Source organism: Periophthalmus magnuspinnatus, chromosome 18, assembly GCF_009829125.3.
Source record: "Periophthalmus magnuspinnatus isolate fPerMag1 chromosome 18, fPerMag1.2.pri, whole genome shotgun sequence".
NCBI lineage: Eukaryota > Metazoa > Chordata > Actinopteri > Gobiiformes > Gobiidae > Periophthalmus > Periophthalmus magnuspinnatus.
Genome location: NC_047143.1, coordinates 3,471,315 through 3,496,308, shown reverse-complemented (window position 1 = coordinate 3,496,308; position 24,994 = coordinate 3,471,315). Strand labels below are relative to the sequence as shown.

The 24,994-nt window shown below is 39.2% G+C and overlaps 1 protein-coding gene across 1 annotated transcript; it reads right to left on the bottom strand.

Annotated features, from left to right (window-relative positions):
* Nucleotides 1-1,433: 1,433 nt before the first annotated feature.
* Nucleotides 1,434-24,726, bottom strand: txk (TXK tyrosine kinase). The gene is made up of 16 exons (XM_033983628.2): nt 24,651-24,726; nt 17,835-17,883; nt 14,337-14,415; nt 12,673-12,804; nt 11,582-11,646; nt 9,572-9,631; nt 9,449-9,503; nt 8,774-8,853; nt 7,452-7,576; nt 6,936-7,010; nt 5,956-6,127; nt 5,527-5,743; nt 3,881-3,945; nt 3,517-3,635; nt 1,845-2,002; nt 1,434-1,519 (listed from the first exon to the last, which is right to left on the bottom strand). Exons 1-16 carry the CDS (start codon nt 24,661-24,663, stop codon nt 1,448-1,450), a joined length of 1,536 nt encoding a protein of 511 aa, XP_033839519.1. The 5' UTR covers nt 24,664-24,726; the 3' UTR covers nt 1,434-1,447.
* Nucleotides 24,727-24,994: the final 268 nt, after the last annotated feature.

Here is a 24,994-nt window from a genome sequence, read left to right as displayed (position 1 = left end):
GCAACAGTCCTAATTTCTCATCATTCTGAAAGTCTTTGATAGTTTCAGGTAGTCACGGCTTTTAGTTTTCTACTATAGGCGCCATTTTGAGGACTTTTTCCCATGCAAAAGCTATACTATTTTGTTTTAAATTGCTAATCACCATGGCAACAGTCCTAATCGGTCAAATTTAATGTAGTCATGGCTTTCAGCTTCTTATTATCGGCTCCACGGACATTCACCCGTGGGTCAATGCACAAAGACTCTACCGACTGAGCCGCCCTCACTGTGTTATTTCATATTTCATACATCATTTACATTACACTTAAAAATACATGAATAAATATGGCTTTAAAGATGCACTGTGTAACTTTTCCGCTGGAGAATCAGCCCAAGTCTTGTCGCCATGGAGAGCGTTTTGTCTGTTTTAAGTTCCAGAGTAAGGAATTAAACCACGTTATCTTGCATTCATTCAGTTAAAGGTGCACTGCGTAACCTTTCTGGTGAAGGTAGTCGCCATGGAGAAGTGATTGGTGCTTGGCTTGGAATGTTCCACAATATGGCATGAAAGATCTTTATGGAAACAATAATAATGCCAGTTATAGGTCAGATCTACGGAGTGACAACCCCACTCGCAGTAAAATTATTATTATTATTATTATTGCCATTGTTATTATCATTATTTTATTGTTATTATTTTTTTTATTATCATTATTATTATTATTATTGTTGCCGTTGTTATTATCATTATTTTATTGTTATTACTATTATTATTATTATTATTATTATTATTATTGCCGTTGTATCATTATTTTATTGTTATTATTTTTATTATTTTTTTATTATCATTATTATTATTATTATTATTATTATTATTATTGCCGTTGTTATATCATTATTTTATTGTTATTATTTTTATTATCATTATTATTATTATTATTATTATTACTATTACTACATAAAAAGTAAATATAAACACATGAAAGCTACACAAGTTTAATGCCATAGTGTAGAACATTATAGGCAAAACAATGACATCTCCATGGCGACGAACAGGTGGCACTAGAAAAGTTACATAGTGCAGATTTAATGTGATTTTACTGCTCAGAAATATCTTGTAAAAGTTTATATTCTTAATGTGAACTTTAAGAGTACTGTTACTTTAAATAATGTTCCAAAGTAAATATTGTGCCTCTCTGTTTAGTGTGAAATGTCTCCCTCTAGTGGTGAAACACGGGCATTACATGAGAAAATTTTATTTAAAGTACTACTATACAAATGATAAAAAGTAATTCATATTTTTAATAGTAAAATTCAATATGACTTGTTTTTATTATAAATTAATGAAAAGTAGACAAAATACAAAACTTGAATTCAAAAGACAGATAAAAAGATAAAGTATATACATAATTATATATACATAAATACACGTTATTTACACTTTTGACCATAGCTGTGGCGTTCCATATTAATCCTGGGTTTCTGATAGTTTCCTGATCTCCCCCAACAGCTGAGAGAAAGACGGACGCTCCACAGGTTTCTGTCGCATAAAAAAACAACAAAAAAACAGAAAACAAAAGATTAAAATCACGATTCTCACAATGGAAGAAACTGCACTTGATAAACAAACTCAAAAAAAGGTGAAGAAAAAGTGGAAAATTGTTTAAAATCCAAGTTAGTTTTGTGAATAGACTTATGTCCAAATGCCAGCAGAGGGCGCCAGTCAGAATGTATGTGTGTATGACAGGGTTTGTGTGTTAAACATGTGTGAATGAAACAAAACACAACTCCAGGTCTGTTTGTGACGAGGAAACAACATCATAACAGATTTGAAAAGAGCGTCACACGGGCCCTTTAAAGCGTACATTGTGCCAGCACTTGTACATGACTTGGTAGAGCGGCGGCGCGGCTCGGTGCGGTCGGTACAGTCGGATTCCTCTGGTGATGTCGTCGACCACCTCCGAGTTTGAGCGGTTCTCAAACGGGGTCCTGCCCTCGGAGTAGATCTCCCACATCACCACTCCTGCACACGACAAATATGGGGTATTAAAGAGGAGGTATTTACTTCTATGGGGTATTAAAGAGGAGTATTTTACTTCTATGGGGTATTAAAGAGGAGGTATTTACTTCTATGGGGTATTAAAGAGGAGGTATTTACTTCTATGGGGTATTAAAGAGGAGGTATTTACTTCTATGGGGTATTAAAGAGGAGTATTTTACTTCTATGGGGTATTAAAGAGGAGGTATTTACTTCTATGGGGTATTAAAGAGGAGGTATTTACTTCTATGGGGTATTAAAGAGGAGGTATTTACTTCTATGGGATATTAAAGAGGAGGTATTTTACTTCTATGGGATATTAAAGAGGAGGTATTTTACTTCTATGGGGTATTAAAGAGGAGGTATTTACTTCTGTGGGGTATTAAAGAGGAGGTATTTACTTCTGTGGGGTATTAAAGAGGAGGTATTTACTTCTGTGGGGTATTAAAGAGGAGGTATTTACTTCTATGGGGTATTAAAGAGGAGGTATTTACTTCTATGGGGTATTAAAGAGGAGGTATTTTACTTCTATGGGGTATTAAAGAGGAGGTATTTACTTCTATGGGGTATTAAAGAGGAGGTATTTTACTTCTCTGGGGTATTAGCTGCTAACACATAACATATTTAGATCACTGTGTTTCCTTTTATTGTTTTGAAAATTCTATATTCGCCAAAAACAACGTATTAACCTGTTTTGTAAGTTTCACTTTTGTTTTTGACACTTTGCTCTCCGCGCTAAGTCACTCCCCCTTCAGAGCACTATCACACACAAGCAGCGTGCATCCTGCTAAAGAAACTACTGCACATCACATCAGGTTTGTGAAGTTGCTGTGTATGTTTTTGTTTATTTATGGAGAGTTGTCGTGCGGGAGCGTGGGTGATGTAAGCTTGTGGGCGGAGCCTCGTACAGAATCTTACAGCTAAACGTAAGGAGGGTTCAAATAGAGCCTGGGAGTGATTGCTAAATTACTCAAACATGCATGGATGGATTAAAACCTGACAAAAAAACAAAAAAACAAAAACAAAAACACACACAATACCCCCTCTTTAAAATAAAAAATCATATTAAAGGTGCAATATGGAACTTTTCAGGTGAGGGTAATGCCTTGAGGTCCCATCGGAGGAGCTGGAGGAAGTGTCTGGGGTGAGGGAAGTCTGGGAGTCCCTGCTTAGACCGAAGCCCCCGTGTCCCAACCCGAGATAAGAGGAAGAAAATGGATGGATGGATGGAACATTAGGTCAAAAATGCCCCTTTCGTCAGTGCAAAACATCCTAGTTTCCATGGAGATCGACACGTTTAATGCCATACTGTGAAAAGCGAAATGTAGGCAAAGCGGTAAGATCTCCACGGAAACAAACGGGATGCGAACACAAACAGTAGAAAAGCCACAGAAACGCCACGTCTCCTCCGTGATCGTAAAGTCCACACACCTTCACTGCACAGATACTGTTGTTAGACTCATTTACACTGTTTTTGCATAAATATGGCGGGGCCTCACCAAACGACCACACGTCCGACTTGCTGCTGTATTTACTGTAGTGAAGAACCTCTGGAGGAGACCACTTCACCGGGAACTTGGACCCGCTCGAGCTGGTGTACTGGTTATCCAAAACATACCTAAAAACAAAACAAAAACAAAAACAAAACAGTGAGAAACCGACGCAAAAACCGACACAAAAAACTAAATACAAAGTTTCTGTGTCTCCCACTCAGTCTAAAACCTGCCAAACCTGCACTTTAGAACTTTACAGATATGTTCTTAAATGTACAGGAGTCTTGTTTTGGTTTAGTAGTTCAGATTTCAGTCAAACTATGGCTCATTACTGCCCCCCTCTGGCTGAAGCGTTGAACTGTATCTGTACCTTGCCATCCCGAAGTCGCTGACCTTCACCACGTTGTTTTCATTCACCAAACAGTTTCTCGCTGCCTGAAACACATAATGGTTTTACAGTGTGCTCCTGTGATCAGGTCTCTGCGTTTAATGCCCCACACTCACCAGGTCTCTGTGTTTAATGCCCCACACTCACCAGGTATGTGTTTAATGCCCCACACTCACCAGGTCTCTGTGTTTAATGCCCCACACTCACCAGGTATGTGTTTAATGCCCCACACTCACCAGGTCTCTGTGTCTAATGCCCCACACTCACCAGGTCTCTGTGTCTAATGCCCCACACTTGTCTAATGCCCCACACTCGCCATGTCTCTGTGTTTAATGCCCCACACTCACCAGGTCTCTGTGTTAATGCCCCACACTCACCAGGTCTCTGTGTCTAATGCCCCACACTCACCAGGTCTCTGTGTCTAATGCCCCACACTTGTCTAATGCCCCACACTCGCCAGGTCTCAGTGTTTAATGCCCCACACTCACCAGGTCTCTGTGTTTAATGCCCCACACTTGTCTAATGCCCCACTTTCACCAGGTGTCTGTGTTTAATGCCCCACACTTGTCTAATGCCCCACACTCACCAGGTCTCTGTGTCTAATGCCCCACACTCGCCATGTCTCTGTGTTTAATGCCCCACACTCGCCATGTCTCTGTGTCTAATGCCCCACACTCACCAGGTCACAGTGTCTAATGCCCCACACTTGTCTAATGCCCCACACTCACCAGGTCTCTGCGTTTAATGCCCCACACTCACCAGGTCTTTGTGTTTAATGCCCCACACTTGTCTAATGCCCCACACTCACCAGGTCTCTATGTTTAATGCCCCACACTTGCCAGGTCTCTGTGTTTAATGCCCCACACTTGTTTAATGCCCCACACTCACCAGGTCTCTGTGTTTAATGCCCCACACTCACCAGGTCTCTGTGTCTAATGCCCCACACTTGTTTAATGCCCCACACTTGTTTAATGCCCCACACTCACCAGGTCTCTGTGTTAATGCCCCACACTTGTCTAATGCCCCACACTCATCAGGTCTGTGTTTAATGCCCCACACTCACCAGGTCTCTGTGTTAATGCCCCACACTTGTCTAATGCCCCACACTCACCAGGTCTCTGTGTCTAATGCCCCACACTCACCAGGTCTGTGTCTAATGCCCCACACTCACCAGGTCTGTGTCTAATGCCCCACACTTGTCTAATGCCCCACACTCACCAGGTCTCTGTGTTTAATGCCCCACACTCACCAGGTCTCTGTGTCTAATGCCCCACACTTGTTTAATGCCCCACACTTGTTTAATGCCCCACACTCACCAGGTCTCTGTGTTAATGCCCCACACTTGTCTAATGCCCCACACTCATCAGGTCTGTGTTTAATGCCCCACACTCACCAGGTCTCTGTGTTAATGCCCCACACTTGTCTAATGCCCCACACTCACCAGGTCTCTGTGTCTAATGCCCCACACTCACCAGGTCTGTGTCTAATGCCCCACACTCACCAGGTCTGTGTCTAATGCCCCACACTTGTCTAATGCCCCACACTCACCAGGTCTCTGTGTCTAATGCCCCACACTCACCAGGTCTCTGTGTTTAATGCCCCACACTTGTCTAATGCCCCACACTCACCAGGTCTCTGTGGATGAACTGGTGCCTCTCTAAATACTCCATGCCCTCACACACGTCCTGACACATGGACAGAAGCCACGCGTCCCGCATAGCTCCGCCCCTCTGACGCAGGAAGTTCAGCAGGCAGCCGTTCTCCATGAACTCGACCACGATCAGCAGGGGGCGCTGTTGCAGACACACGCCGTATAACTGCACCAGACGTGGGTGACAAAGCCTCCTGGGAAATCACGAAGAAGCTGGTTAAGTCAGTGCATCAGCTCAGCACAGTGGAGGTCCACCAAAGGAGACTGAGAATGTTCAGAGGCCACGTTCAGATGGTCCATGATCACTTCCTGTTTGGAACGCAGCAGCTAGCACGTTAGCTATGTCCATTTATATATAAGGTCTATGAGTAGTAGTAGTAGTAGTAGTAGTAGTAGTAGTACTCACATCATGACCTTGGCCTCCTCGATGAAGTCCTCCTCGTACATGGCTCCTTCTCTGATGGCTTTGATGGCCACTTTCTTCTGAGCTCTCCATTTGCCCAGTCGCACCTGCCCAAACTGCCCACTGCCCAGCTCCTTCATGAAGGTCAGCTCACTCGGGTTTATCTCCCACTTCTCTGCAAAACAACATTTAAACAAGAGCGGTGAAAAAATCTAAGAGATCCAGATGTTTCATGTTGACAGTGACCAGTGTGGCTCAGTTAAATGAAGGTTTATATCCAGAGAGTTCAGACTGAAGAACGTGAATATTTAAATGATTTGGTACTAAAAAGTCTACGGTGTTTAAGTTCATATGATTAAAAGTCCATAGTGGAACTTTTCTGCTTGTCTCCATGGAGATAGATGTGATTTATGCCACACAGTAGAGCATCTCCATGGAGACAGGCAGGTAGCAGACTCACCTAGGGGAGCTTTAAAGTGACACATTGGGCTACTCATTTTACTAAAACACACTTAAGATCATTATATTTAAGATGTTACCAAAAAAAAAAGACCAAAAAAATCTGTGTTTGGACATTTTTTTAGGTTTAAACTTTTACTTCCTGGTTCGAAATCATGACATCACCATAGGACTGTTACCTAGCAACCATGTCATTCACTGAGCCAAAAAACTCATGGCCTCTAATGTACACAGAAATGATTATTTGACAAGTAAAATAATTAAAAAATGTTGTGTTAAGTATCAGAGAATTGTGTTTCTGGTGTAAATTGTGCCAAACTTGTGCACAGAATTTTTCCAGAGAGAATGTTTATTTATTTATTTATTATTATTTATGTATGTATGTATTTATTTATATATTTATTATTATTATTATTATTATTATTATTATTATTATTATTATTATTATTATTATTATTTATGTATTTTGTATTATTATTATTTATTGATTCATTTTAATTTTTTTTAAATTTTTTTATTTTTACCAGAGCTGAATCCCGCGGTGGCCGGGACACACCTGCCCATCGGCCCCAGAGCGTAACGCAACCGAGTCACCAGACCTACAAAAACACAATACACAACATATACAACGAGTCGCCATGGGATACGCATTAGTTTGTATTTTAAAGGTGCACTACGGAACTTCTACGCTTAAAGATCCGCTACCTGCTCGCCTTCGTAGAGATGTTATTGCTGCAGATAAAGAGATGGATAGATGGGTAGATAGAAGAAAAATGCAAGATGTTTGATAGAATGTGTATGACATTAAATATATCAAGTTACAAGCCAGATCTGTGGAGAGGCGACCGCGCTCAAAATAATAAGAATGCATACTGTTTAAGGTATTTCTGAGCAATTGAGAAACACTTGTAATTAAATAAAAGCAAAACACATGAGTTTAATGCCGTACTGTGGTTCTGGCCGAAGCAGCGAGATCTCCATGGAGACTATAAAGTTCCATAGTGCACCTTTAGATGAGTCAGTATGGCTCTACGTGGTACCTGCGGCGTTGTGCTCGTGGTAGTGGATCATTTCAGGGATGGAGTCGAACGTGTGTTTTTCAGCCAAATAAAACTGTCCAGAGTCGGTGAGTTTGATCTGATAATGCTTCACTCCTCCACTTTCCCTGGAAACGCACAAGAACTCAGTTTAAACGGTAAAATAAAGACAAAATAAAGACATGACACATCACACAGGCTGCGGTCATCTGTCATCTGCAAACAACTATATACAAACTCAAGAAGGATCAGCTCAGGTAGACAAGAATTTTTAGGAATCTGTACTTTACTTAAGTACATTTTCCAGCAAATACTTTTTATTTTTATTTCACTTCATTTGAGAGCAGTATCAGGACTTTCTGCTCCACTACATTTTTGAACAGGATTGAAAAGTAAAAGTACTTTTCATATGATTTTTACTTTTGCCATGTTCGTGGAAACATCCTGACTGAAGTCGTAGAGTTCAGTGGCTTTGAGCGAAACAAAAATAAATACACAAAATATCTGAGAAAAATTAAGAAAACGAGTCGTATTGCTGCTGTTAAAAACTGCACAAATAAATACTTCACCAGAGAGATATTTATGTCTTTGAGGCATAATAAATATTAAAACAACATCACAAACTGAAATACTCCAGATATAAAAATGATCGGGCTGTCTTTATTTTAATTAATTGAATTTTAATAGTTTGTTCATTTTATGTTTTCTGATTGACTGTTGTGGCTGTTAGCTTTGTGACACAGTGAGCTAGCTAGCATGCTACTGTGCACAAAGCATAGCCCTGGGGCCTATACATGGCCTAGCGACATGCACCACTGAGCCCGGCTCATTGACTTCAGTGGGCCACGCTCAGTGGTGCATGTCGCTAGTTTAGCCTTTAGCAGCTCGGTCCTGCCCATCGACCATGAGCAGTTGAGCTCCTCCCCCAAGACGACAAGAGTGAAAGGAGCGTCCACGATGGAGGAAAGGAAAAAATAATAATAATAATGTTATAAATAATATAAAAATAAAAATAAATAATAATGTTTGTGCTTCCAGAAGCTTCTGATCCATGTTCTAAACCTGCGACTCGTTCATGACAGTTGAGCTCACACGCTTGTTCATGTCGTACCATGTGACCGCTCTAACCAATCAGAGCTTGAGCTTAGCCAGAGCGGACACAGAGCGTAGCCGAAGCTAACGATTAAAAAGGATTTTGAGCTGAGTAAAAGTTTATGAACTGAAAATAGGTAAAATTCGCCACAATATTTGACCTTTGTGAATCTGTAGGTCCCTGTCGGTTCGTGTCAGGTGAACAAGAGCAGTTTGTGTCTGTGATTTCTTACCCTAAAGCTTTACTGTAGACAGAGACGGTGTAGTGTCCTCTTTGGCTGGACTCTCGCACCATGAAGCCGCCCTCTTTACCCTGAAACATTAAAAGAACAATTTAGTTATTTAGTCAATGAAATCTCTACATCCACTGATAAGAGAGACAAAAACATCCATCACTCTGTATTATGATAGAAAAACAAGCCAACCTGTTAACCTGCAAGCCTCCATGTTCCAAATGAGAAGGGATCATTAACTTCTGGCTCCAATTCACTCTCTATTGAAAAACCGTGTCCCCTCACTTGTCATTTTGTTTTTAAATGTTCGTATTAACCCGCTCTACATGATCCTGGGGGTTTTATTTCACTATTGTGTCCATAAATCAAGATACGAACATTAAAAACAGACAAATCAGGCGCCTTCTTTCCCTGAGGTTGCTCTCGCTAGCGTTAGCAACAGGTTTGATTGACAGCGTTGCTAAGTACCCGCTCCCTGCTAAACCAGAAGTGTGGGTGGGAGGAGGCGTTACATTCAACAGCCTCACTCCTGATTGGCTCTTTGGTTGCTATGGAACTTGACTCCAAATTAGCCGCTATAACTGCTCTAGCCTCGATTAGCTTCATTTCACTCAGTCCACTTCTTTACACAGTCTATGTTTCAAACTCATGGTCATAACTTGTGAATTAATTTACCTCTTGTTTAAGGAGCATCTCAGCTTCAGTCCTGTGGATGTTTTTACAATACCACCTATAAAAGAAACAACATTAGCTCAAATTGTAAACTAAAAACTAGAAATGACAATAAGCCGCACTTACAAATTGGCCTCGATGTTGTTTTTCTCGGTCACGTAGTTACTCGGAATAAAGCCTTTGTTTCTAAAGACAAGAAAAACACCGTATTAGAAAGTTTATCAGCGTTTCATATTTTCATAATCCTTCAAAAATATCATAAAGACTGAAAAACACGGTGTCTGTCGGTGTTTAAAGGGCCATATTACACTATTTTCTATGTCCTAATGTTGTTTCCTCGTCACAAACAGACCTAGAGTTGTGTTTTTTTGTTTCATTCACACATGTTTAACGCACAAAACCTGCACATTTAGGCTGAGTTCTTCTTCTCTCAACCAGAAAACACTCCGTTCCACCTTGTGATGTCATCATGTGGCAATACAGGAAGTGCTCCACTGTGTTTTTAAACCTTCACTAGAATCATTTGGATCATTTCACCCCTGAATCGCCGATCTACTCCTGGACTAAAGGTGACACTTAGCTGCTAACTATATGACATCACAAGGTGGAACTGAGCATTTTTGAATTTGAAGAGGTAGAATTACTTGAATTTGCAATAAAAAGTTCTGCTTAGGATCATTTGTGACATATCAGGACCAACAAAAATCACTCTGCGGGCCGGATTTTGCCCTTGGGCCGTAGTTTGAACATGTCTAAATAGTTGATTTTATACAATATTTCCACTTTAAGGTGTGATTCTAGAGGTAAAATGAGCTGTTAGCTTGAAAACTACCACTTGATGACATCACAAGGTGGAACAGAGCGTTTTGAGCTTTGGAGATGTTACAGACGAATAATAAAAATGACTCAAACATGTGTGAATGAAACAAAACACAACTCCAGGTCTGTTTTTTGAGGAGGTAACAACATTCTAACACGACGTAAACATGAACAACATTACATACTGTCCTTGTATTTTATTGAAGACATTTACTTTACAAATTTAGATCATGGTTTTACATTTTGTTCATTGTAAATCATAACATTGATCTAAAACGGCTTAAAATAAAACAAGCCCAAGCAGCGCATTTACATTCACACGTTTTTACGGTTGAAAAATGGCTATATGAGATCCCTATATGAGCCAGAGTCTGAATTTTTTTTTTTTTTTGGAATAATCAGCAGAAAATACACAGCAGTGGGTGGAGATAGGGGGTAGGTGAAAACAGCATTTCTGATTTTCAAACGCAGGACAAAACGGGATACTCAAACATGTGTGAACCAATCAAAATCAAACTCTGAGTAACTTTAACTTTAATTTAAATATATGAAAGAAGTTTATTTAATGCTTTTTTGTTTGTTTTTTTTGCTAAAGTTACATTGTGGATATTGTCTTTATTTTGCATGTTATAAGTTATCGTTTACGTTCTTTCTGTTCATTTCATTTGCTGGTTCTTTCATTTACATAAGTAGGTCAAGGTGGGAGGGTGCGGCAGGGCATTGTGGGTAAAGGTTTTCTTTTTTATCAGTGAAACGGAGACGCTGAAAGAGGAAAAAGTCAAACTATGAGTGTGCTGCTTGTGATGGAAATAAACCACACGTAATGTTTATTTTGCTGAGTAAAGAAAGGCCCGGTGCCCTTTTGACTTTATTCCGTTTAAGTTGGTTTAAGTTTGTTTTTCCGGGACAAACCGCCTCTACAACATCGTTAAACAAATATTACACTGTTTTCCGATCTCTCAGAAAGTGCTTCACTGTGTTTTCAAACCCCATACACCTTCACAAGAATCATTTGGATTGATTGATTAATTTTAGCCCCGGAATCGCCGATCGACTGCTGAACTAAAGGTGACACTTAGCTGCTAACTATATGACATCACAAGGTGGAACTGAGCATTTTTGAATCTGAAGTGGTAGAATTACTTGAATTTGCAATAAAAAGTTCTGCTTTGGTTCATTTGTGACATATCAGGACCAACAAAAATCACTCTGCGGGCCGGATTTTGCCCTTGGGCCGTAGTTTGGACATGTCTAAATAATTGATTTTATAATTTTTTTCCACTTTAAGGTGTGATTCTATTTTAAAGCTGTACAAACCCGTGCTTGTCTTGAGCTCTCCACCACAGTTGGTCTTGTTTGTGTAAAATGAAGTACTCCTCTCCCTGAAAGAAAAACACGACACAAATTAAAAAAAGCAACATCGTCTAGTTTTCCATAAAGAGAAAAGAATAACTTATTTAAAGAGGGAGTGTTGTGTTGCCATGTTATAATAATAATATAATAATAAAACGATATAGAAACTCCGGCAACTGCTCGTCCAACCAGAAGATAAAATAGAGCCGGATCAGGTGACGATTCAGCTCTTTCGAACGGTTCCTTAATGTGAACGGCTCAAACCGAATCTTTTTCTTTCTAATTTTGATTCATTTTTATACAGATTAACCCTGAACTGTCACAAGAATCAGCGCAGAAGCAGAGCGAGTGACACAAGTGAGAGATTTGTGCGCAAAAAAAACATATTTGACATCATAATAACACTTTGATTTTTAAATTTGTATTATTATAGTTTAGATTATTCATCATTTGAAAGGGTAGACACGCTCCACTCCGCCATTTTAAACACATGTGAGTCTTGGTCGTCTCTCTCGGCGATTATTTTGTGGTTAAATTGAGTTCTCACATTGGCTTCTGTCGTATAAATACAGAGTAAAAGTGTCAGTGTTTTGAACGGCTCTTTGAAATGAACAGATCTCTAAATTAGCCAAAAGTCCCATCGCTAACCGGAACACAAACGCCATATATGAAATACTTAATAATAAAACATACATGAGGGAAACGGAGGGCTTCAGTACAAAGAAAAAGGAACAAAAAGGACAGAATATGAGAAAGAAACAGTGAAGGCGCAGACACGAGCAATGAAACGCAAAACAGAACAAGACCAGCTCAAATCGGCCTTTTACGACACTGCAAACGAAAAAAAACACATTATGGACTCGGACGGAGCGAACATCAGTGGGACAGAGGGCAACAAACATCGTCGCTGGATTAAAGGAGGCAACGGAAATACGGAAATGTGCCCACGGGACTGTAAACCGGGACGAAGGGGCCTTTTTACTGTCACGCACCATGGAGTTTGGCCGAATATAGAACGCGGTTGGAGATCTATTTGTCTTTATAACCGCTGTCACCTGTTTTATGGTGAGGTCCGTGTCTTCTTTGGCGGTGAAGTCGTACATGGCCACAACCCTCAGCAGCCCGGGGGCCTCACCGTTGCCCCCTTCTGGAGGAGGCATGGGCAGCTTCTTCCTCGACTTGTCCATCTGAAATCATTATACGAGTCAGTGCAAAATGCAATCAGAGCACAAACTGAGGGCTTCACTGTTAGCGTCACTACTTCCCGGCTTGTCTCCACGGAATAATATCTCCATGGAGACAAGCCGGAAGTGGAAAAGATCCCTCGTGCATCTTTAAAGTTCAGAAATAAGCCCATATTTACTCATTTATATCTTATTAATCGTTGGTGTAAATGGTCTTCCTCTGTCTCTTCCTCTCAGCCAATCACAGCCCGTTACCCCTGCCTCCCAACCAATCACCTCCACCTCCTCGTCTTTACCAGCCCCAGCTTCTAATTTTATCATTAAACTTTTAAAATGTCAAGTAGGACATTGTATTATATATTTGATTAACATACGTCACCAGACAAAAGTTTGGACACATCCTCTCATTCAGTTTCATTCAGTGTTTTCTTTATATTTAGTGCTAATACATTTTATATAAATACAAAATACATGAAATAAATGAAGCAAAATATATGGAATTATGTGGTATAGGGGGAAAAAATGAAATAACTCAACTAATTTTTTTTTTAAACACAATTTTTATTTTTTATTTTTTTTTAAGTTTGGAGTTATTTATTTATTTATTTCAAGTTTGGAGTTTTTATTTATTAATTAATTTATTTATTTCAAGTTTAGAGTTTTTATTTATTTATTTTTATTTCAAGTTCGGAGTTTTTATTTATTTATTTATTTATTTCAAGTTCGGAGTTTTTATTTATTTATTTATTTATTTCAAGTTCGGAGTTTTTATTTTTTTATTTATTTATTTATTTATTTATTTCAAGTTTAGAGTTTTTATTTATTTATTTATTTCAAGTTCGGAGTTTTTATTTATTTATTTATTTCAATTTCAGAGTTTTTATTTATTTATTTCAAGTTCGGAGTTTTTATTTATTTATTTATTTATTTCAAGTTCGGAGTTTTTATTTACTTATTTATTTATGCATTGATTTATTGATTGATTTATTGATTGATTGATGTTAATGAACAAACATGATTGAACACGATCATAAACACACTGGATTATAGTCAAAGGCTGAATTCCATCCATTGTCTCAAGGGCTTCGGTCACAAAAGGGTCAAAATAAAAATTACACTACACTACATTGCACAGTTCCCATTATTGCACCAATAATATTGCACATTCCATTTATTACACAGTTCCCATTATTTCCGTTTGGCCCCATTCAAGACAATTATATTCTATTCCCAACCCTTCATATTTCGCCCAAACATGCAAATTTGTCTGTATAGAAAAGTAAAAATCACATTTCCACTATAGATGATGCGTGTTTGTTGGTCCATCTGTGGGGGGTCAAAGGTCACAGGTCATATTTTTAGTTTATCTTTTATTTACTACATTTCTTTTGCGTTCATTCATAGTTTTGACGCTTCAGTGACGATCTACAATGTAAATAACCATGGAAATAAAGAAGAAACATTAAAAAGTGTGTCCAACCTTTGCCTGGTCGTGTGTATTATTATCATACATCATTATTCTGTGTGTGACTCACTTGTGCCCGTCCGGGATAGTGCCTCCTCTGGAAACAAAGGGAAGTGCTTCCTTCCAGATCCATCCTGGTGTTGAACTCCCTGAAAACAACAGTAAGAATATAAAACAGTAAGAAAAAAAAACAGTAAAATAGTAAGGAAAAAAAAATAACAGTAAGAAAAACAGTAAGAAAACAGTAAGAAATAAAAAAAAACACAGTAAGAAAAAAAAAAACAGTAAGAAAAAAATATAAAACAGTAAGAAAAAAAAGATTCAATTCATATTATTGATTGTAGAAAACGAGATAAATATGGGATAAATACAATTCATATTAATATTCAAAATGATACTGTTTATCTGGGTATGTTTATGTATTTTTTTACTCTTAAAGCAGACCTGTTGTACTTGTGTGCGTCCTATAGTTAATTTACACATTTTAAATCACAATATTCACCTAAAACGACTTATTAAAACAAACAAATCTGCTGACTTCCTCATTAGAAAACTGCAGTGTCCAATCGGAGCTGACGTCACCGTAAAACATCATCATAACAAAGCGGCGTGTAGCTGTTGGCGCCCCCTATGGACAGCTGCACGTCATATTTTTCATTTGTAGTGGAGAATGACGTAAATATGTCGCAGTGGGCGTGTCCAGGTGGAGGTATAAACGGGCGTAGATCGTTCAAAACACAACTTCAGGTGAGTAAATGTCAAAAGGAAACAGCTGGAACATGGATCAAAGCTCTGAAAAGTCTAACTCAAAGTAGTTCTCCCTGATTTTTAAACCGTGAAAAGAGGAAGTACTTTTCCTACGTTTCACAAACTCCTCAGAATCACGTTTCAAAGCAGCTTTTTCAAACGGAGAAGCGAAACTGGGGACTCTGCCAATGAACAAAACATAATCTAATCCCAACATAGCGACGCGAGCCTTCTTAGATTAGCGCGTAGAGTCGGGTTCAGAGGGGCGTTGGTTTCCATAGAGCTCCGGTTGCCATAGTAACGTGTTTGCTTCTGTTGCTATGAGCAGAAATAAACATTACCAAACCCCGACTTTAACCAGAAGCTGTTTCGTAACTTTAAAAAATTACCCTGCTCCTAAACTTCATCATAAACCACATTTTTATGTCTGGTTTGTGATTAATAAAAAGTTTTACCATCAGAGGCGACGGCACAGTTACAATCAGGGCCGGTCCCAGGTTTCAGGGGCCCCTAAGCTGAATGTATCTCTGGGGCCCCTCCTGGTTCAGCTGTTTGTGATTCACATTTGACACATTCTGACTCTCGTCACTTTGACCAGATGTTTTTGTTTTTATCTGAACAAAATCAGACTGAAAATATCCAGAATAACACAACTACAACAACACAACAACAACACACACATATAAGAACAACACAAACATATAAGAACAACACAAACATATAAGAACAACACAAACATATAAGAACAACACAAACATATAAGAACAACACAAACATATAAGAACAAAACAAACATATAAGAACAACACAAACACAAACATATAAGAACAACACAAACAGATAAGAACAACACAAACATATAAGAACAACACAAACACAAACATTTAAGAACGACACAAACATTTAAGAACGACACAAACATATAAGAACAACACAAACAGATAAGAACAACACAAACAGATAAGAACAACACAAACACAACAACAACAACACAAACATATAAGAACGACACAAACATTTAAGAACGACACAAACATTTAAGAACAACACAAACATATAAGAACAACACAAACATATAAGAACAACACAAAAATATAAGAACAACACAAACACATAAGAACAACACAAACATATAAGAACAACACAAACATATAAGAACAACACAAACACATAAGAACAAGACAAACATTGAAGAACAACACAAACATATAAGAACAACACAAACATATAAGAACAACACAAACAGATAAGAACAACACAAACATATAAGAACAACACAAACAGATAAGAACAACACAAACATATAAGAACAACACAAACATATAAGAACAACACAAACATATAAGAACAACACAAACATATAAGAACAACACAAACAGATAAGAACAACACAAACATATAAGAACAACACAAACAGATAAGAACAACACAAACATATAAGAACAACACAAACATATAAGAACAACACAAACATATAAGAACAACACAAACATATAAGAACAACACACACATATAAGAACAACACAAACATAAGAACAACACAAACAGATAAGAACAACACAAACATATAAGAACAACACAAACATATAAGAACAACACAAACATACAAGAACAACACAAACATACAAGGGAAGGTGGGTCTAGATTTTTAACATTTTTTCTTCACTTCTGTTGTATTTTAATGTGTCCAGTTGTGTGTTTCTTATATTCACATTATGTGGGGTCCTTGGTGTAAACACAGAGCTGCCCTCACCTCTGCCCGACTCAAAAACAAACGTAGCAGCAGCAGATATTTTACTGACATAGATATAAACCAAATATAATGGTTTTAGAGGGATATTTATGCTGCTGTAAACACACAAACCCTGTGTCCAATAAAACTTGACATATTATATTATTTTCAATATAAATGTATGAGCTCTTGGGGGCCCCCTGCTGGCCTCGGGGCCCTAAGCAGCTGCTCAGTCTGCTTGTAGTCTGGGCCGGCCCTGGTGACAGTTTACTTATACTCATAGTCATAGAGTTCCTTGTTTGGAATTCTGACCGCGAGTATCATAGCAACCAAAGAGCCAATCCAGAGCGAGGCTGAGGCCCTTCCCGCCTGCACCACTGGTTTAGCAGGGAGCGGGCGCTTAGCAACGCTGTCAATCAAACCTGTTGCTAACGGTACTGAGAGCAACTTCAGGGAAAGAAGTTTATTAATGTTCATATCTTGATTTACAGACACAATAGTGAAATAAAAACCCCAGGATCATGCACAATAAAAGCTAAATGTCTGTGTTATAAGAGCCTCACTGAATGAAACTGAACTGAAGGAGGAGCCACGCTGCTGCAGTCGCGACAGGCTCAACACTTTCACACAAATATTACTTAATACTTTACAATTCCCGTTTGCTCTTTATTTTTAGACCTTAGACCATAGACTGTGTAAAGAAGTGGACTAAGTGAGTGTGACGTCACCCGCAGCAGCTCCAAATGAAGCTAATCAAGGCTAGCAGTTATAGCGGCTAATTTGTAATATCATAGCAACCAAAGAGCCAATCCACAGAAAGCAGGAAAGAAGGAGCCTGATTTGTCTGTTATTAATGTTCAAGTCTTGATTTACAGACACAATAGTGAAATAAAAACACCAGGATCATGTAGAGTCGGGTTAATACGAACATTTAAGACCAAAATGACGAGTCTGACAGCAGCAGGTGCAGAGAGAGGAGACACAGTTTTTCAATAGAAAGTGAATTGGAGCCAGAGTTGATGGAGCTGGAAACGCATTTGTACTCGTTTACACGCTGTAACGGAGACAGGAAGTACTTTTGAATTTTACCTTGTATGAACGACGCAGCAGCAGCAGAAGACAGACAGGACTGACTGATCTGAAAAAGAAAGATTATTAATTAAATAAATATAGTTTAAGATAAAATATACACGTGCAAAACAAGACAAATGAATTCAATCCTTGTTTCTAAATTTGGATTTTTTTATTTTTTTTTTTACAGATTTTAAGCAGCGTAAATGAGGCTAAAAACAATAGCTGCTTCTACATTTGTGTATTTTCCATTTGAGTGGGTTTGAGTGCGCCGTCTTATCAGGAAGTTTAATTTCCTTTAACAAAGAAAAAGCTCAGATATTTTTAGATATCCCAGAATGCTTTGTGCTTTCTCTGAGTAGATACCAGCTTCCTGTCGAGACGCGTTTATGTCTGTGCATAAAGTTCAACTGCAGCCGTGTGTAGTAGTGTGACCTAAAGACACACTGCGGAACCTGACTGGTAGCGGGAATGCGGACGTTATTGCCTTGCCAGGAAAGTTCCGCATCAGGGCATTATTACATTATCTCTTTCACAAACAGTTGAGAGATGTGATAGATTTATGGCTCAATATAAAACTTTAAAGGGTTATAATGTCGTTTCGTCGTCACAAACAGACCTGGAGTTGTGGCTGAGCTCTTTTGTCAAACTGAAAACACTCTGTTCCACCTTGTGATGTCATCAGGTGGTAATACAGGAAGTGCTCCACTGTGTTTTTAAACTCTACACACCTTCATTTCTAGCATAATTTGGATGATTTCAGCGCCGGAATTGTCAATATCTACTACTGAACTAAAGGTAAAAAGGAGCTGTTAACTTGAAAAGTACCCCTTGATGACATCACAAGGTGGAACAGAGCATTTTGAGCTTTTGGAGATGTAGACAGACTAAAACACAACTCCAGGTCTGTTTTTTGAGGCGGAAACAACATTATAACATGACTTAAAGCTACAGGAGTCCATTTTCCATCATAAAAACCTACTCTCTTATTGTGAGTGGGGTCGCCTCTCCACAGATCCGACCTGTAACTTTACCGAGTGGCTCTGCTTGTCCCCGTAAACATAGCCAAGTGTAATGCCATACTGCGGAATGTTCTAGACTAAGTAATAACATCTTCATAGAGACAAGAATGTGGCGTACCCTCAACCAGAAAAGCTACAGAGTGAACCTTTAACTTGGTAATATTATTTTGATTTAACAATAATACAATGTTTTTACTATTTATGTTTTATAAAATTATGTTGACCTAATTTTAATATAGAGATTCACCTTTGCTTTTGTTTTTAAGCCTCACGACCAGCCACAATACTCAACAGTGTCCTTAAGCGGGATTCAAACTGGCGACCATCTGGTTTGTGTGCAAATGCTTGACCCACTGCACCACCCCCTTTACATTATACTGAACAATGAGAGAATTATGACAGTTTAAAACACATTTCCTCTGTCTGTGTCCATTTCCCATGATGCTTTGCAGAAGTGCAGGTAGTTTGTGGTGAGGTGACTTCCTCTTCACTTTAACCTGAGTCAGTCCAGAGTCTGACACTGACCTCATTATTTTAAAATCTGCTCCAAATGTTTGTAGTATCTCGGGAAAATACTTTTGTGTAAGTTTATATAAACACTGTGAATTCATATTTTGTATTTTTATGCTACTATTACTCCCACTCCTCCTCCTACTACTACTAGTACTAGTACCAGTACTCCTACTACTACTACTCCCACTATTCCCACTCCTCCTACTACTACTTCTACTACTACTACCACTGCTACTACTACAGAGTGCGTGACCTTCACTTCTGTTCTAAACCTCTACAGTGTGTGACCTTCAGTTCTTCACTTCTGTTCTAAACCTCTACAGAGTGTGTGACCTTCAGTCCTTTTCTAAACTTCTACAAAGTGTGTGACCTTCAGTTCTTCACTTCTGTTCTAAACCTCTACAGAGTGTGTGACCTTCAGTTCTGTTCTAAACCTCTACAGAGTGTGTGACCTTCAGTTCTGTTCTAAACCTCTACAGAGTGTGTGACCTTCAGTTCTGTTCTAAACCTCTACAAAGTGTGTGACCTTCAGTTCTTCAGTTCTGTTCTAAACCTCTACAAAGTGTGTGACCTTCAGTTCTGTTCTAAACCTCTACAGAGTGCGTGACCTTCAGTTCTTCACTTCTGTTCTAAACCTCTACAGAGTATGTGACCTTCAGTCCTTTTCTAAACTTCTACAAAGTGTGTGACCTTCAGTTCTTCACTTCTGTTCTAAACCTCTACAGAGTGCGTGACCTTCAGTTCTTCACTTCTGTTCTAAACCTCTACAGAGTGTGTGACCTTCAGTCCTTTTCTAAACTTCTACAAAGTGTGTGACCTTCAGTTCTTCACTTCTGTTCTAAACCTCTACAGAGTGTGTGACCTTCAGTTCTGTTCTAAACCTCTACAGAGTGTGTGACCTTCAGTTCTGTTCTAAACCTCTACAGAGTGTGTGACCTTCAGTTCTGTTCTAAACCTCTACAAAGTGTGTGACCTTCAGTTCTTCAGTTCTGTTCTAAACCTCTACAAAGTGTGTGACCTTCAGTTCTGTTCTAAACCTCTACAGAGTGCGTGACCTTCAGTTCTTCACTTCTGTTCTAAACCTCTACAGAGTATGTGACCTTCAGTCCTTTTCTAAACTTCTACAAAGTGTGTGACCTTCAGTTCTTCACTTCTGTTCTAAACCTCTACAGAGTGCGTGACCTTCAGTTCTTCACTTCTGTTCTAAACCTCTACAGAGTGTGTGACCTTCAGTCCTTTTCTAAACTTCTACAAAGTGTGTGACCTTCAGTTCTTCACTTCTGTTCTAAACCTCTACAGAGTGTGTGACCTTCAGTTCTGTTCTAAACCTCTACAGAGTGTGTGACCTTCAGTTCTGTTCTAAACCTCTACAGAGTGTGTGACCTTCAGTTCTGTTCTAAACCTCTACAAAGTGTGTGACCTTCAGTTCTTCAGTTCTGTTCTAAACCTCTACAAAGTGTGTGACCTTCAGTTCTGTTCTAAACCTCTACAGAGTGCGTGACCTTCAGTTCTTCACTTCTGTTCTAAACCTCTACAGAGTATGTGACCTTCAGTCCTTTTCTAAACTTCTACAAAGTGTGTGACCTTCAGTTCTTCACTTCTGTTCTAAACCTCTACAGAGTGCGTGACCTTCAGTTCTTCACTTCTGTTCTAAACCTCTACAGAGTGTGTGACCTTCAGTTCTGTTCTAAACCTCTACAAAGTGTGTGACCTTCAGTTCTTCACTTCTGTTCTAAACCTCTACAGAGTGTGTGACCTTCAGTTCTGTTCTAAACCTCTACAGAGTGTGTGACCTTCAGTTCTGTTCTAAACCTCTACAGAGTACGTGACCTTCAGTTCTTCAGTTCTGTTCTAAACCTCTACAGAGTACGTGACCTTCAGTTCTTCAGTTCTGTTCTAAACCTCTACAGAGTGTGACCTTCAGTTCTGTTCTAAACCTTTACAGTGTGTGACCTTCAGTTCTTCAGTTCTGTTCTAAACCTCTACAGAGTGCGTGACCTTCAGTTCTGTTCTAAACCTCTACAGAGTGTGTGACCTTCAGTCCTTTTCTAAACTTCTACAAAGTGTGTGACCTTCAGTTCTTCAGTTCTGTTCTAAACCTCTACAGAGTGTGTGACCTTCAGTTCTGTTCTAAACCTCTACAAAGTGTGTGACCTTCAGTTCTTCAGTTCTGTTCTAAACCTCTACAGAGTTCGTGACCTTCAGTTCTTCACTTCTGTTCTAAACCTCTACAGAGTTCGTGACCTTCAGTTCTTCACTTCTGTTCTAAACCTCTACAGAGTGTGTGACCTTCAGTTCTGTTCTAAACCTCTACAAAGTGTGTGACCTTCAGTTCTTCAGTTCTGTTCTAAACCTCTACAGAGTTCGTGACCTTCAGTTCTTCACTTCTGTTCTAAACCTCTACAGAGTATGTGACCTTCAGTCCTTTTCTAAACTTCTACAAAGTGTGTGACCTTCAGTTCTTCACTTCTGTTCTAAACCTCTACAGAGTGCGTGACCTTCAGTTCTTCACTTCTGTTCTAAACCTCTACAGAGTGTGTGACCTTCAGTTCTGTTCTAAACCTCTACAAAGTGTGTGACCTTCAGTTCTTCACTTCTGTTCTAAACCTCTACAGAGTGTGTGACCTTCAGTTCTGTTCTAAACCTCTACAGAGTACGTGACCTTCAGTTCTTCAGTTCTGTTCTAAACCTCTACAGAGTACGTGACCTTCAGTTCTTCAGTTCTGTTCTAAACCTCTACAGAGTGTGACCTTCAGTTCTGTTCTAAACCTCTACAGTGTGTGACCTTCAGTTCTTCAGTTCTGTTCTAAACCTCTACAGAGTGCGTGACCTTCAGTTCTGTTCTAAACCTCTACAGAGTGTGTGACCTTCAGTCCTTTTCTAAACTTCTACAAAGTGTGTGACCTTCAGTTCTTCAGTTCTGTTCTAAACCTCTACAGAGTGTGTGACCTTCAGTTCTGTTCTAAACCTCTACAAAGTGTGTGACCTTCAGTTCTTCAGTTCTGTTCTAAACCTCTACAGAGTTCGTGACCTTCAGTTCTTCACTTCTGTTCTAAACCTCTACAGAGTTCGTGACCTTCAGTTCTTCACTTCTGTTCTAAACCTCTACAGAGTTCGTGACCTTCAGTTCTTCACTTCTGTTCTAAACCTCTACAGAGAGTATAATCTTCAGTTACAAAAACAGGTTGTAAAACTGATTTGGAGAAGTGGTTTCTTAATGAAGCTTTCACAATATTAGAATTTTACACAATTTAGTTTCTTTGAAGACAATTAAAAAGCAGAAGCAGCAAACACAAGTCCATCAAACCAAACTGCAAATACCACTACTGCTACTATCAGTACTACTACTGTTATTACTACTACTGTTATTACTACTACTTATACTAGGACAAGTTGAAATCTGGACTAAGTAAACCAGTCCAAAATTCAGATCAAACAAAGACCAAAACACTTCCCCCTGGTATTTAATACTAGCTAGACATGTTATCTTGGTGTTTTATTGTTCTTTGTCTGTGTATCATCTGTATATTTGTTTTTGTGTTGATATTTATGTGAAGTATTTTGGGCCGGTGGAGTTGTTTTTAAATGTCAAAATCAAGTAAAGCAGCCTACAAGACACATCACTACACCGTCACTACACCATCACTACACCGTCACTACACCATCACTACATCGTCACTACACCATCACTACACCGTCACTACACCATCACTACACCGTCACTACATCGTCACTACATCATCACTACACCATCACTACACCGTCACTACATCATCACTACACCATCACTACACCGTCACTACATCATCACTACACCGTCACTACACCATCACTACACCGTCACTACATCATCACTACACCATCACTACACCGTCACTACATCATCACTACACCATCACTACACCGTCACTACATCATCACTACACCGTCACTACACCATCACTACATCGTCACTACATCATCACTACACCATCACTACACCGTCACTACATCATCACTACACTGTCACTACACCATCACTACACCATCACTACACCGTCACTACACCATCGTTACACCGTCACTACATCGTCACTACATCGTCACTACATTGTAACTACACGTCACTACACCGTCACTACACCGTCACTACACCGTCACTACATCGTCACTACACTGTCACTACATCATCACTACGCCGTCACTACACCGTCACTACATCATCACTACACCGTCACTACATCATCACTACACCGTCACTACATCATCATTACACCATCACTATACCACACAGTCACTACACCATTGCTACACCATTACTAAATCATTACTACACCATCATTACACCATCACTACACCCCCGCTACACCATCACTGCAGCATCACAACACCGTCACTACACCATCACGCCACCATCACTAAGTCATCACTACACTGTCATTACACCATCGCTACACCGTCACTCCACAACCACTACACCATCACTACATCATCGCTACACTATCACTACACCATCATTACACCATCACTACACTATCACTACACCATCACTACACTATCACTACACCATCATTACACCATCACCAAATCATTGCTACACCGTCATGTGAGGTTTGCGAGGAAGACACAGGAAGAATCCCAAACATGTGACGCAGGTAAACAAAAACTCTTGTCTGACAAAAATAATCACTAATTCTGAGTTTAAAACTGAACAAAACAAACATTTACCAAAAATAAAACAGGACTAAACCAGGTCTAAATAAATCAAAACTAAACTCGAACTACACCAGGTATTAAAGTTAAAGTTAAGGTCCACTTTATTGTCCCCATAGTGAAACGTGTCCTCTGCATTTGACCCTTCATCGTTAGACCACTTCTTCTTGAGCGAGTCTTGGTCAGAACTACCTTCACTGGAGGATTTGAACCTTCTGACCATGTTTTGCGTCGATACGGGAACGTGTATTGCTCGGAGACACAAGGAAAACATGCAAACTGTACACAGGTTGAGGAGCTGAACCCACAACCTTTTTCCTCTAATGCGTGAGTGCTAAAATGTGTCAAATTGAGGATTAAAGAAGGACTAAACTAGGTCTAAATCAAGTCTTAACTAGGATTAAGACAAGTCTGTATAAAGTGAAAGTAAACCAGATCGAAATGCAGAGTAAACTTGAACTAAAACAGGTTCTAAACTTGGATTAAAACTGGTCTAAATCTGCACAAAATAAGGTCAAAAACAGGTCTAAATCAGTTTATTTAATCCAGATTACCAAAACAATGCATTTCACAACACACATTTAAAAACATAACGATAAAAACTCACTTGATTGGATCATCTTCGGCCCAAAACGTCGCCTCGCTCGATCGTCTTTTCTTCATTCGCTCCGGTCTAAACGTTTTATGGGAAAAAACGCAAATGAAACAATTGAGCGACACCTAAGAAGAGTAGAATAAGAAGCCACAGGTGGGAGGAGGAAGTGAGGAGGTGCAAGCAAACCACAGAAGGAAGCAGACAAACGAAGATTCGGTTCAGAGATACATTTAAGTTTCAGCAGCTGATAACGAGAGACGGATATTTTTGGAACATGCTAATACTGGGGTCAAACGGCGATAATGGTTTTAATTCATAAAAATGTATAAAAAAATGAGTGGGTGGGTGTGAGATAA

What these genes read in the sequence shown, in the direction of transcription:
- txk (XM_033983628.2), bottom strand. An exon ending in AGAGCTCAAGACAAGCACGG is followed by an intron (nt 9,632 to 11,581) that starts GTTTGTACAGCT and finishes TCTTGTCTTTAG; the next exon opens with AAACAAAGGCTTTATTCCGA. An exon ending in GAGGAGGCCAAGGTCATGAT is followed by an intron (nt 5,744 to 5,955) that starts GTGAGTACTACT and finishes GTGATTTCCCAG; the next exon opens with GAGGCTTTGTCACCCACGTC.